General features: G+C 39.7%; 1 protein-coding gene across 1 annotated transcript in view; it reads left to right on the plus strand.

Moving 5' to 3' along the window:
* cacng2b (calcium channel, voltage-dependent, gamma subunit 2b) overlaps nucleotides 1–15,268 on the plus strand; it is a 69,463-nt gene that overhangs the window by 38,360 nt on the left and 15,835 nt on the right. The window contains exon 2 of the mRNA XM_075463973.1: nucleotides 5,826–5,909. Within this exon, the coding sequence (XP_075320088.1) occupies nucleotides 5,826–5,909 (84 nt within the window). The remainder of the gene's footprint in view (nucleotides 1–5,825; nucleotides 5,910–15,268) is intronic.

Raw genomic sequence — 15,268 nt, forward strand, 5'->3', positions numbered from 1 at the left:
CCTTTCCTCTTCAAGGCTTAATTTACCATCCCTCATGCTCTCCTCCCTGCTAAGGCAAGTTATTTTAACAGCTGATACCTAGACTGGATATCATCTGCCATTTCTGTTCTAGAATGCGCTGCTGAGGGTGGCAGCATGTTGGAGTAGCTCTGTACCTCACATTGAGATTTTTCTTTTTCTCTAAATTTCATTCCTGTTATTTCTTGGAAGAAATTGCATTTTTTGGACAACTGTTCCTTCCTGCCTTGGATGCTGTGCAGCTGGATTGATATTTCCCAATACTTTTGTATATTTTACTCTTTTGTCATGATGCATCACCATAGCAACAAGGTGGTTTACAACAGGGAGCAGCTGAATAACATTGGAAAAGCAGAAATAATTCGACAACTGAAGCCAGAAATCCCACTGCAATTGAAAAGGAGGCGTCGTGGATGCAGAGCAGGAGCAAAGAGGAGAGAAAGAAAGAAGAAGTTCAAACCATCTCTGCCATCCTGCATCATGGGAAATGTAAGATCGTTAGCTAACAAGTTGGATGAACTTTTAGCCTTGATAAGGACTCAGCAAGAATATCGGGAATGTAGCATTATGTGTTTTACTGAGACATGGCTACAGGATCATATACCCGACTCCAGCGTCTCTCTGCCGGGCTTCCTGACTGTACGAGCAGATCGAGATATAAAGAGTAGCAGGAAAAGGAAAGGGGGTGGATTGGCAGTGCTTGTCAACAACAGATGGTGTCATCCAGGACATGTTACTGTGAAGAGTCGTCTCTGCAGTCCTGACATTGAACTATTGGCAGTAAGTTTCCGTCCATATTATTTGCCAAGAGAGTTCACCAGTGTTGTTTTGGTGGCTGTTTACATTCCACCATCAGCTGTTGCCGACACTGCATGTGATGTCATCAGTTCCGTTGTTGCTAAGATACAGACGCAACACCCCAATTCTTTTGTGGCAATATCTGGTGATTTTAATCATGCCTCACTCTCTGCTACACTGCCAACTTTTCAACAGTTTGTCAGCTGCTCTACCAGAGAAAACAAGACATTGGATTTGTTTTACACAAATGTCAAGGATTCATACATTTCCAAATCAAGACCTCCCCTGGGAAAATCAGATCACAACCTTGTTTTTCTCTGTTCAGCATATAAACCCCTTGTCCAGAGACTACCTGTCACAAAAAGGACTGTTAGAAAGTGGTCAGAGGAAGCTGAAGAAGCCTTACAGGGTTGTTTTGATGCAACCGATTGGATTTCTCTTTGTAAGCCACATGGAGAGGACATTAATGCCATGACTGAGTGTGTGACTGACTATATAAACTTCTGTGTGGACAACACCATCCCCACCAGAACAGTGAGATGCTTCCCTAATAACAAACCCTGGATCACCAGTGAGCTAAAGGAACTATTGAACAAGAAAAAAAGAGCCTTTAGGGAGCGAGACAGGGAGTTACTGAGGAGTTTACAGAAGCAGCTCAAAGTCAAGATCAGAGAGAGCAAGGAGGTGTATAGAAAGAAGCTTGAGAGTAAACTGCAGAGGAATGATATCAGAGATGTGTGGTCAGGAATGAAGAAGATCACAGGCCTCAAGCAGAGGGAGGATCAGATGGATGGGAGTCTGGACAGAGCAAATGAGCTGAACACATTCTTCAACAGGTTCAGTTCAGGAACAAGCTCACCATCCTCCCCTCCTGTTCCCAGCCAAAGAGACATCCCACCCTCCTCTGACCCACAGCTTTCCTGTAACATCTCCACCTCCACCTCAGTCATGGATTCTTCTGCTTCCACTAGTTTGTCTTCAACCCAATCAGGAGATGCTGCTGTCCCCTTTGCCTCCCCCTCCCACTTTTCTGTTTCTAGAAGTCAGGTGAAGAGGCAGTTGGAGAGACTGAACCGGAACAAGGCTGCAGGTCCAGATGGTGTCAGCCCCCGAGTCCTGAAGGCCTGTGCAGAGCAGCTCTGTGGGATTCTGCAACACCTTTTCAACCTTAGCTTGACCCAAGAGAAGGTACCACTGTTGTGGAAGACATCCTGTCTGGTTCCGGTACCAAAGAAAACTCACCCCTCAGACATCAATGATTACAGACCTGTTGCCCTGACATCCCACATCATGAAGGTCCTGGAGAGACTCCTGTTGACCCACCTGTGTAAGCAAACCAGCACATATCAGGACCCCCTGCAGTTTGCTTATCGCCATGGAGTTGGAGTTGAAGACGCTATCATACACCTGCTTCAACAAACCCACTGTCATCTGGATAAAGCAGGCAGCACTGTGAGGATCATGTTCTTTGATTTCTCCAGTGCATTTAACACAATCCAGCCTGATCTGCTTCGTCTGAAACTCCAGAAGACTCAGGTGGAGGCCTCAACAATCACCTGGATTAATGACTACCTGACAAACAGACCACAGTTTGTCAGACTGAAGAATTGTGTGTCTAACCAGGTGATCGGCAGCACAGGAGCACCACAGGGGACTGTACTCTCACCATTCCTTTTCACTCTGTACACTTCAGACTTCCAGTACAAGTCAGACTCCTGTCATCTACAGAAATATTCAGATGACTCTGCAGTTGTCGGGTGTATCAGAGATGGACAAGAAGCTGAGTACAGAGAGCTGGTGGACTGCTTTGTGGCATGGTGTGGGAACAATCATCTCATCTTGAATGTTAACAAAACAAAGGAGATGATTGTAGATTTCAGGAGAAACAGGGTCAGATCAAACCCTGTTTCCATCATGGGAGAAGAAGTGGAGGTGGTTGAGGAATATAAATACCTTGGTGTTCATGTGGACAACAAACTGGACTGGAGACAAAACAGTGAAGCCATCTACAAGAAAGGACAGAGCAGACTGTACTTCTTGAGGAAGCTAAGGTCCTTCAAGGTTTGCAACAAGATGTTGCAGATCTTCTACAAGTCTGTTGTTGAGAGCGTCATTTCCTCTTGCGTCATCTGTTGGGGCAGCAGCATCAGAACCAGGGACCTAAAAAGACTCAACAACCTGATAAAGAAGGCTGGTTCTGTTCTGGGGACGACTGTGGAACCTCTGGAGACAATTATGCAAAGAAGGATTTTGCATAAAATCAAGAGAATTATGGACAACCCTGAACATCCTCTCCATGAGACTGTTATCAGAAAACAGAGTCTCTTCAGTCAAAGGCTTCTTCAGTTTGGATGCAAAACGGACCGCTACAGGAAATCTTTCCTGCCCACAGCCATCAGCATCTATAATAACTCTTTGATTTAATTGAGCTACATCAACATTTAATTTCCCTCTGGGATAAATAAAGTATTTTTGAATTTGAATTTGAATTTGAATTATTTATGAATGAATTCTTCCCTGTCAAAACAAAGTCATGCCACTTTTACCAGCTATGTGTATTGGGTTCCCACATTTAACACATTTGCTGAATGTAGTTTGCAAAAATCTAAATGTGTACTGGTATTTCTGTCTACTGATAGGCCGCACGTCCAGTTAACATTATTAATGATCATTGACATACACAATTATATTTTATTTTAAATTATTGATATCAAATCAAATCAAATCAAATTTATTTATATAGCACATTTCATGTACAAACAATTCAAAGTGCTTTACATAAAATAATAGCATTGCAGCAGGGAGTGGAAGAAGCATTAAAATACATAAAAGAATATATACAGAAGATATACAGAAAAGCATTTCACATTATCAAAATATAGATTCACTCACCAGAATATCAATTTCAGACAAGCTCAGAACATTCTTACAAATAGAAAATAAACTTTCAGATATCATATACAAGTCAATAAAATACATTTAAAGAATTCGAACATTTCTTAAATGTACTTGATTCACATTGTAAAAATCAGTTGTCTGATTCTTCCTAGTCGAAATAAACATGTCAGATAACAACTATGATGTTCTTTTATCTACAATGATCATATCTTCCTACTATCAGGTTTGTCATATTTGCCAGATCTGTGTATTGCACTTTTAATTGTACATGTCTCCATTTACATCAGAAAGAAAATCTGAGAAGAGAGTCACACATCAAATTGTAATAATTAGTAACAAGATCATTTTCAAAAATGCAAAATGAACAATCACGCTAAAAATCAATAATATAATTTACAATATGCATAGATATGTTTACTTTGTTTTAACAAAACATCTAAGAGTAGAATAATGCTGCAGTGTAAGTGAACAATTTGGTGGGGGATAAAAAGGATTCCCCTTTTTCTATTGAAACATTCAGTCCCAAGAGATCTGCAACTTGCAACTGATTATATGATAGATGATGTCATTTGATTTCTTTTAAAGTATATCTTCATAGCTCCTTCGCCACATATAGATATCATTTCGGGAACTTCCTTTATGTCCACTAGAGGCCAAATCACATCACCTACAAGTGCTTTACTCATCGACACAGTATTTCTATGTCTATCACCCCCCTGAATATACATGGCATGATTCAGATATATTTAATTTTGTATTGCCACTCACATTTGCAAAAGCACAGTCACGAAGTGGGACGAAAGTGAAGCTATTTCTTCTAGCTCATGTAGTCTTGTCACTCAGGGTCCTCTCAGGAACTGAAGGGAATTTCAACGCACAACTCACATTTCACCCAGAAATGATGAAATAATGACAGCATTTTGTGGAATGCTGAAAGCTTTTCTGTTTCTTCTTGGTAAAAAAAATTCTTCCTTAAAGGGGAAGTTCGTTTTTTTTTAAACCTGGACCTTATTTCAGGCATAAAATGCATTCATCTACTCACCGATAACAGTTTGGTGAAAGTCGGCGTCCTTTGGACGCTATTTAGATCACTGGATCACGTATATCCATATAACGGGAGTGAACGGGGCATTGACAATACAGCCTCTAAATAAGGCATTATCTGTCTTTATTTCACCAGTACTTTAAGACAAATGAATGAATGAACGCGTACTATTGCACTGCCATGTTGTTTTTATTGGGCACTTTCATTTTCATTTTCCCTGTAGTCATGATAAACATGCTAAAATATTTGAAAGTTTAGCTGTAAAAGGCTTTCACAACAGTGAGGCTCTTGACAAGCTGTCTAATGCTCAAGTGTGAATGCTCGTGTGTCCGTATGGCTGTTAGTGTGAGGCACACTGTGTGTGTGCGTGTATTTGTGTAACTGATGCCCATTTCACTGCCGGGTACTCGTCTTTCGTCCTTCAATTGCCAATTAACAAGGGCCCACTTAATTGCAGTGGTATGGGAGGGCATACAATTACCACAGAAGCTGAACCAAGCTATACACACGCATATAAAAACACACACACAAGCACAATCCATCTTAATGAGCAACACTATCAGCAATCCCTCCTTTCTTCTCCTCTTTTATTTGCATGTGGCTCACTCTTTTCCCGCAATTACCCCTCACACACCCACCTGCATTTTTTAAGCACTTAAACACTTCCCATCTTCTCTTCTCTTCTTTCATTTTCTGTCCTGACAAACCGCCCTGCTTTTACTCAACTCCTTCGCCTTAAATTTGACATTTTCTTTTCCGTCCTCCAATTTCTCAGAATTTTTTGTCAGTTTTAGTTTCTCGATTTTTCTGTTTTTTTTCTTTCATTTTTCTCACCTTCTTCTCTGATTCCTTTTACTGTTGTCCTTCTGTGGCTATCTTGTTTCTTTAATAAGTGGCTGGTTAATTTCTATAATAGTTAAAGCGTTGTGCAGACATTTTAGACAGCAAAGTCATATCAGATTTCACAAATTTATCGTTCATGTGGAGTTTCTTCTGTTTGTATTACAATATCTTCATAACTCTTTCTTTCTTTCTTTCTTTCTTACTTTCTTTCTCTCTCACACAGGTTCTTTTAAAGGCATGTGTAAGCAAATAGATCACTTCCCCGAGGATGCTGACTATGAGGCGGACGCTTCAGAGTACTTCCTACGTGAGTTCCTCCTTTCTTTCATCCATATTCCCCTGTATTGTTTTCACCCTTACAATTACTTCAGATTTGCTTTGTTGTCAAAAGAGTGATATTTTCTGTGGTCTTTCGAGCAAAGTTTGTGAGAAGATAAGTCAAGGTACCTGGAGGAGATAAGCAACAAACACAACAAGCGCAAACAAGCACAATTAATATGTTAAGGAACCCCTAACGTTTCCAAATAGTCTAAAGATGCCATCCTCCAATCCAGAAAAACTGGGAAAACATTTGTAAGAAAAAGTCTCAACATTTCATCAAGCATCCCATAGTTACATATAAAAAGGACTAAGCAAAAGCAGACTCACCAGTGAGGACAAAAGGAAAGTGAAGGAAAGAGGTCAAGAGGATGAGAGAGGACAAAGATAGGGAGTGGCAAAAGGCTGATGAGGATGATGAGGAGGAGAAACTAGAGAGGACAAGGTAAAGTCAGAGCGGAGAGACTGAAAAGAGGAGGGAGGGGTAACATGTGGAAGTGGCAGGTTTAAGAAGAGGTCACTGATGTGGAAGAGGAGCACCCAGGAATGGCCCGAGAAAGAGTGATGAAGTTTTCAAAAAGAAAGGGAGGAGGGGGTAACGGAGAAAAGCAAGACTGGGAGATGATTAGGTTGAGGAGGTGAAGGACAAGGAGTAGAGTACCAGTGCAGGGCTGTCGCTCTCCCAGCGGCTCACCAATTAGGACACTTTCTTCTATAAATACTCCAGGCTCCACAAAGTGGGTCACACCTCTCCCTCTTCTCCTTCCTTCCATGCATTCCTCGCCTCCTCCCTCTTGCCTTCCACCCATCTGTCCGTCCACCTCCAGTGAGGCCTTCACGCCCGTCTGACAGCTGGTGGATGGAGGCTGCAGGGTGAAGCTGGAGATGATGGGGAACGGGAGAGGCTGAATTTGTTGTCAGGTCCATGCAAAAATATAAATGTAGAAAGTTTGTAAAAGTTTGAAGGTACTTTATTCAGAGGAAGGATACACAAAACACAACTGTTATTTTTAGGACAGCTAGTGTTTCTACGTTGAGAGGATTCTCTAAATGTCCTTAAGTATATTACTGCAGTCCCTCAGCATGGTGCTTTTGCAGCCATTTGTTCTGTGGAGATGGTTGCCAAAAATGTATCCCTTCAGATAAAATGCGTGACAGAGATAAGACATCAACTGAGATGTGCTCCAGTATCCTTTTTATACCCTCGTGGCCACTAAAGCATTCATTTTCAAATGAAAGATAGAAGTAGCTTTTCTTTTTTTTTTTAACCGTGTTCATTGCCTGTAAACCTTCATTTATACTGGTATCATTAGATACACAAAGTGAGTAGTACATAGTATTAGAGAGTTTTAGTATAATCAGTGGATGTTTAGCCAGTGTCAGTTTTTCTTTTCTCATTTTCTTCATATTGGAATTGCATGATTTCAAACCGCAGATTGTGACACTAGTACGTTTCAGAGATGAGAACAAACATCGCTGTTCCACATTTGTTTGTGTGATTGGCCTGGTTGTAGGTTTTTGTTGGCGTATGTAAAAGTCTTTATGCCTGGATGTTTACCAGATGTTGCAAATAGGAGGTAAATATCCCTCTCTTTGTCTGCTGTGCGGCCTTAGAGAATGCCACATACATGATTTACCTATTCTGGTGGTATACAAAATGTGTAAGTCTAAAGATATTAGACTCCCTGTTGCTAGGGGATAGCTCACCGACGATAAATCAATATTGACATGTGGATGTCTTCAGGCCAGGATTCCTGGGAAGCATTAGAATTAACTTGATTGGTGTGAATCATAAACTATTTCTGGTTCACTATTTGTTCTACAACTTGCCACTGTATTTAAGAATGCTGTTCATGACCAAGTGTGAATGCATAACTGAAAAAAAGTCACTTAGTTTGCCTTAAGATTAGACTACTGAATATGATGCTGATCATACTGAATATATTATGATCCTAATTAAACTAAATATGATTAACGTGCTAAGAGGAGTGGGATATATCAAAGATCAGGGGAGTAGCCAAGTGGTGGCCTCCCCAACACATTCCTTCAGAGGGCTACTAAAGTAACTGTGGAACTGGAGTTGCACAGGGAGAACATGCAGACTCCACCCAGAAAGGCCCAAGCAGTGATTCAAACCAGTAACCCTGCTGTGAAATGGAAGTACTAACCACCACACGTAATGTGAAATTCTGTATAATCAATAAAAACAAGCATTGAAAGCTTCCCACCCTTGAAGCCTATCCAACCCTACCCCAGCTCCAACCCACCTCCAAGCCTAAAGCACTCACGGACTGTGTTCCGAATTAAAAAGACAAGCAAAAAAAAACAAAAAAACATCAACATAAGGGACTAAAGAGCCATCATAAATTTTGTAGAACGGTAGTACTGAAACATTGAAATTGAATATAATTAAATGTATATTAATAGAATTTAAATTATAAATATTCAATTTGCAAGCTATATCATAGATAAAGTAAACAGAAAAACTACAAATTGAAACAATAAAATTGAAATAAATCGATATATCGTTTTAATTTAATTACAGACAAAATAAAAGGTAGGCGACAATTAAACCAGACACATATACTGGGACGCAAAACCAGCTAAAATGAATGGATGAATAGAGAAATAAGATTGAACTCAACAGTGTATGTTTTCAATGTCTATAAGCAACAATGCAATGTCAAATCTTTCATTCTACATGATTGTGTTCATCTTGCACAAACTTCTGCTTTTATAGATTGCATTATTAAATGATTATTATGACTGCACTAACATACTGACTCCTGTCCACTTTACTTGTGGTTCCCTGAAATATTCAGTGATATTGCAATCAGTCATTTTCATGTTGCATTTACTGCAAGTCACTGTGAGTAACAGTGTCTGCTAAATTACAGCAGCAAATGTTTAAAGTGTGGATAATGCCATACTCTGAGAGATGGAGATGATAAAATATTACTTTATAAAGTCTTTTTTTGTCTACCTATCATTCTGCCTCATACTGACAATCTGGTACACATTCTTTCCTGGAAGATTCTCAGTGCTGTCATAGACTCATGCGACTGGCCACTAAGCAGCCCATCTAACCTGGCTGGCTGTCTTGTTATACGATAGTTAAGACATGTGACCACTGCTTTTCAAACAGCCACAAATGTTATCGCTACCATTCCCAGGCCAACTGACATCTTGAATTTCAGATATTACTGTAATATAGACAGCCAGGGAAATTCAGTGAAACAGTGACACATTGTCCACACTAATAGGTGCCCATACATAACCAGAAAAAAAACTATCACAGGCAGTTTGTGCGAGATTTTACCTAATTTGAAGACCTGGTAAAGACTGGATATTTTAAATGATGTCCTCACATGCAAAACCTTATAACAAAAGAAGGTGCCTTTTTCTTTTTCATATGACTTTACGTCCACTCTTATGTTGCGAGCCTTTAATTTTTACCCCTTTGCAATGATGCAATTCCTTATCACGACACCACGCAAAAGATGTTCTGACATTGAAGACACCAATGAGGTGTTTCAGGTGTTATTTTGTACCATCTCAAGATTCAACAGTATAGGGTTGTCATTGTCAAAATTTATGTCCAAAAATCTCCACATAAGCTCTACTTGGACCAGGTCAGGATAGCAGGCAAGCCAGTCCAGTACCTGTACCTGTAATGTGTGCAGAATGTGGTTTTGTATGGTCTCATTGAAAAATGCACAAACGTTGCCTGAAAACATGTCATCTTGAATTAAGCATATGTTGCTCTAGAATCTCATTGCACTTTTCTGCATATTATATATAATAGTATACTAAAGTTTGAAATGGCATTTGTGAATCTAACTCTGTATTGTAGTGCTTGACAAAGGTTTCCCACAGTAATCTCTTGCCCATGTGGTTATATCAGCTACTGATGGATGACAGATGGTGTTGATGCGGTGCCGTCTGAGGAACTGAGAGAGTGCATTGGTGAGGCTTGCACGCTTGCTCTTTACACACCGGGATTCTTGAAGATTCATTGAATGGTTCAATGATTTTGTGCACTGTAAAGAGCAATGCGTAAATCCCTCCTTATCTTTATTTGAGGAACTTCTCGCACATTTTCTGAGAAACTAGAGATCTTATGCTCAGCATTTCAGACTTTCGTTGATACTGCTTTTATGCAAAGTCAAGATTACAGTCTCCTTTCTGAGTCAGTCACCTGTTTAAAATGATTTTTTTTTTTACTTAATTACAAGCCCTGATTGCCTTCATGCCAACTTTTTTCCTTTTTTTTTAATCTGTTGTCGGCCTGAAATACAAGAATGGATGTCTCTTTACAAATTAAGTTAATGAGACAAAACACGCAATATCTTGGGTTCCGAAAGCTTAAGCTTCATTAAGTTAATACTAGCTAGACCACCTGGTTTATACTTGGTCGAGTAAAGAGTGACTATTACAAAAAATGCAAAGTCAGTTGGTATTGCCAGAGATAAAATTCTCAAATTCAGTTGCCACAGTTTATTAACTTATCTGCATGTATCCTGACATGAGTGGATGCAGTAAGGAACCATCTCAACATTTTTGGGCAATTCAAACTTCAATCACAGTTGAAACCATTCTTTTTACAGCAGTAAAGTATTTCAAATGAACATATTTAAAGCGGCACTATGCAACTTTCAGTAATACGGGGTTTGTTTACCATGCAATACACACCCCAAAGCTGTAGGGGGAGCTCCGTAGAAAATAAGGCGACAGTCTAGCCATATTATATATTACTACTCTAGAAGCTAACCACATTCAATTTAGCCGTCGACAGCTAATGGAGAGAGGTGTGTCTTATCAGGCTCCCTGGCTCGGCTCAGAGCCCTTTAGACCTGCTGTGAAGCAGTAGTTCTCGGCTCTCGTGTGTCGCGAGACTTCCAGAGGTAAACAAAGCACGCGGCGCCACAGGCAAAGTTGCAAGCGTTGTTTCGGGCTAGGGCCACCAGATGGAGATGGAAATGTCACCGTTTTCATCAGAACGGGTCAGCCAAGCTATCTGATGATTGCCAAGCAATTTTATGACCATGAAATAGTTGCATAGTGCCGCTTTAAGTAAAAGAACGGTAAAATATTAAGATATATTTAAGTACAACTTCCCTCCAAGTCATAATGCATAACTTTAAGCTGGAACCAAAACAGATGAGTCATAAAAAAATATATATAAATACGTTTGAAATAAATCACCATCCAAGCAGTTTATCCTTGACTCTCTTTTTCAAAGCCAGCACCGAGTGGCCAATTGAGGAAGTGCTCTAATTTTTCGGCCACAACATTACTGACTGGCATGCGTCCACAAAACAATGCAGCAATTTAGGGTTTGTGTTACTGGAATAGATTCACATTTTTAATCACTTCAGAGCCAACATGAACAGACACCGTTAAGTGCAGCAGATACGAAACTTCATTGAGAAAAAAAAATCCACAACTTTAAATGTGGATCACATTTCCTGAGGAAATAGAAATGTCACGAACAATGCCACCATTTAGACAAACTGGGACAAGAAAAACAGAAGGAGATCAATATGATATATAGAATGTAAACTGTCATTCATTTTGAATTCTTTACACACTCACTCTCTTTATTTCTCTGTCTCTCCCTTTTTCCCCCCAAGGGCCTTTTCAGTCTCTCTCCCTCAGTCTCTTGATCTCTGAGCTGTCTCACGCTGCCTTCCCCTCCATGCTCTATCTCCCCTCTCGCTGGGTGAATTTGCACATGTGGTTATGTAAGAGCAAGCAGTCAGCCTTCATCCTGCAGCAGTCGTACTATGAGCTACAGCCACAGAGAGAGACAACAGAGTCACCACCCCCAACCTTCACTACAGCATAATATAGAGGATGGAGCTTGTGATTTACCTTGCTGGTGCACCTATGTAATTTTGAATTATATCCATCATTTTGGCACCATGACAGGATTGCAGTACACTCAGTCTTCAAATGGAGCCCCGGAGAAAATTAGGGAGAAGAACACTTCATTTTACAAGCTTCATGGATGAGATAAAGATCACATTGTGGTGCCGAAACTAAGTCACAAGCTCTCCAGAAAACAATTATGGAAGGACGTAACATTCACCTCAGTGCGCTGAGGCTGTGATGTACTTCATAAAATAGTGTTTGAATTGCCTACTGTCCACCATATCTTTGTTTACTGCTTGCTATTCTATTATTGCACCTGAGCTCTTGCCGTCTGTGACACCTGCAATTATATTTGTCATATCATGGATTTAAGTAACTGTTTGTCTTTGGGTGGATGTATTATTCCTCGGTCACTTTACCCTCAAACAAGGATATTTAAGATTACACTTTGACTAACAACAATTTTTGCCTGCACCCACAGCTTTCTGGTCATAAACGTGATAAGAGAGAGATTGAGTTCTGGTTTTGTGGCTGAAGAGATAGCTAGCTGTGTTTTTTTAAAGAGCAAGTTTAACTTGTGTATTGGTGGTTCAAATAAAAGGAAAAGAGGTGTAGTGGGATGCAATCGTTTTTTGGCAAATTTCTGTTGCTGTGACTAGCTGGTAAGCAAGTAGGAGGCAAAAAGTTTTAGATAATATCTTAAATATTTTATCGTTAACATTTTCACAAAACACAATATTGAAAGAGTCAAAAGTTAAGGCTTCCATCATTTCTAAAGAACATACACTTTGGCAAGGGTCATGGCTTGCAAATGCTTTTTATTGACTGCAACGAGCATTGTGAGTCTTGATGTGGAAATTTCCCATTCATTGTGCATTCTTCTGTGAAATTCATGCGTTGTTTTGCCTGCGCAGCTCCTTTGTGGTCAGTACACAGATATTTAGGTCAAGGAACTGTAGGTGTAGCTTTAAGATTTTTCTTTAAGAAGAGCTGTGTTTAGGATCATCATCCTGTGGTAGAGGTCATCCTTTTTTTCTATCTTCAGCTTTTTCTTTCTGTACATGATGTGATGTATGTTTCTAGAATTTGTGTTTCTACTGAACCTTCCCTCGACCAGCCAAATGCCCCCCAAGCCTCTTGCTGCAAGTCAAAACAAACACGTGATTGATTCACCTTCGTGTTTAACAGCTGAAGTGATATTCTTTACAAATTCTGTATCGTTCTTTCCCAAATTACCTGAACTCACTTAAGTCTCAGAGTTTTAAATGTCCCGACTGCTTCAAAAATGCGCCAGGCATCGTATATTCAAAAACGTCTAATGCTGAAATTTGAAGTGATGTCCATTTTGTGCTGATTGTTGGGACATTGTTTAAGGATTTAGATCATCACCTGGTCTTGCCTAAAAATGACTGTGAAAAAGCCATAGTCCTTAGCCTACAAGCTACTTAAGGTCTGAGACCTCGGTGACAGTTATGTGAGAGCCCAAGACTTTGAGCTCACAAGGTTGCACAAGGTTCTCCTTTTCTTTTTTCTCCCTAAATTTGTACAAAACAAAGACTATACTCTCATCATGCCGAAATGTTAGAAAAGAAAAGGTTAAAATAATCTTTATATATACATTATATATAGTCATCTATCTATCTATCTATCTATCTATCTATCTATCTATCTATCTATCTATCTATCTATCTATCTATCTATCTACTTTATTCTTTACCATACAACTTCAAATAGGCTACTATAGTGCCTGTATGTTTGCAGACTTAGAAATGGTGAGAAGTGAAAGGGTGTGAAGCGTATAACGCATTGTGTGTGCACCAGTGTGTGAGTGAGTGTGTGGTGTCTATGTGCATTGTGTCATGCATGGAGCCAGTGAATCGGATTAGATGTGGCTAACAACAACTCAGCACTGTCCCTAACTGGCTTGAAAAACACAGTAACACACACACACACACACACACATACTTCTACATTTGTGAGAACCTTTCCAGTTACTTCCCTAATGTAAATTTTTACCATTTACTTAATAGTTAATAGAATTCTGTGGAATCTAAGATGACTAAAGGAAAGATGTTGCTATGTTTTTGCACATTCACACAGAAAGATGTAACATTCTTAACACCGCATCTGGATAAAGTCATACGTGTTCACACTGACAGTTTTACACCTTTCCACTAAGTGACAGTTAGTGGGAGGAGAGCAACAAAAAATCCACAGTGCATAAGGATGAGAAACCTTTCATTTTTATGGTAAAAAAAAAAAAAAAAAAACTACGGGAAACCTTTAAATAAAAGAGTTGTCACGAAAACCTTGCCTGAGCACATTGTGTTGCAATTCAGCTTACTTTAAAGTCGTGCTGGTGGTGAAAGACTGACACATGCTTTTCCTCCAGGAAGAGCATGTGCTTGTCTCCACACAGCTAAAATTGCTCAGTAATACAAACCCACATAGCCCAGTTGACTTTACTCAGTTGATGTTGACTTGTGAGCACTCCCTGACTTGGTCTAGAACCAGTATAAACCAAGAGCAAAAACCCAAGAAATCATCAAGGAAATATATGCAAATCCCAATATTAAGTAAAACTCCAGAGCTAAAAATGTTTATCAAGAAAAACTATCATATAGAGAACTCAACTTGCCCATTACATTATTGAATAATTATGTATACTGTTGCAGCTGAATAACATGGGCCATATTTTTTATTTTCATTTACATTCACAAGATGTCCCTATTTATTTTTCAGGCAAACATTTTGATCCTCAAAGAAACAAATGAGGAGAGTTTAGATAAATGTCATGAAATAAAAGGTACTATTTCCTCTGATATGTAGTACAGCAGAAGAAAAGGAGGCTCTTTGAACATTTTCAAAGTCTAATGAGTTACCTCACACCTGTGAACTTTAATTCAAACTTTTTAACAAGTGAGACCCAGACGAAAAAATACTTCTGTCACAACAATGTCTCCAGCCTTAAGGTCTAAAACTTTGTCCCCACAAAGATAGAAATATACACCGCTGATTGGGTCTTAGCGCTGAGGTGGAGGCAGTGCGCAATCTTTGTGTTGCTATAATTAGAAAGCTGGATGCTCGTACATAATGCTAATGTCTCCGATCAGGATGCTAGAGACACGTGATGTCACCCACTAATGACGTCATCTGACTCACTGATGTCACTGCAGTTATTTTTGTCCAGAGAGTAGTGACATGGGGGCATATCACGCTTTACATGAGTAATACGGCATGATAATGACTGGCAGGCTGCACAAGCTCCTCCGTGTGTGTACTATATTCATAAAAAGTCACACACATGTGCACACATTTACACATGCGCATTCATGCTGCTTTTCCTCTTCTTCCGACTTCTAAACATGACTCCTGTGATGAACATGTTTGTCAGTCTTGCATCGCAATGTGCACAGGTGCATGCACACACACACACACACACACACACACACACACACACACACACACACAGAG

The sequence above is a fragment of the Odontesthes bonariensis genome, chromosome 4 (genome assembly GCF_027942865.1).
Source record: "Odontesthes bonariensis isolate fOdoBon6 chromosome 4, fOdoBon6.hap1, whole genome shotgun sequence".
In the NCBI taxonomy this organism is placed as follows: domain Eukaryota; kingdom Metazoa; phylum Chordata; class Actinopteri; order Atheriniformes; family Atherinopsidae; genus Odontesthes; species Odontesthes bonariensis.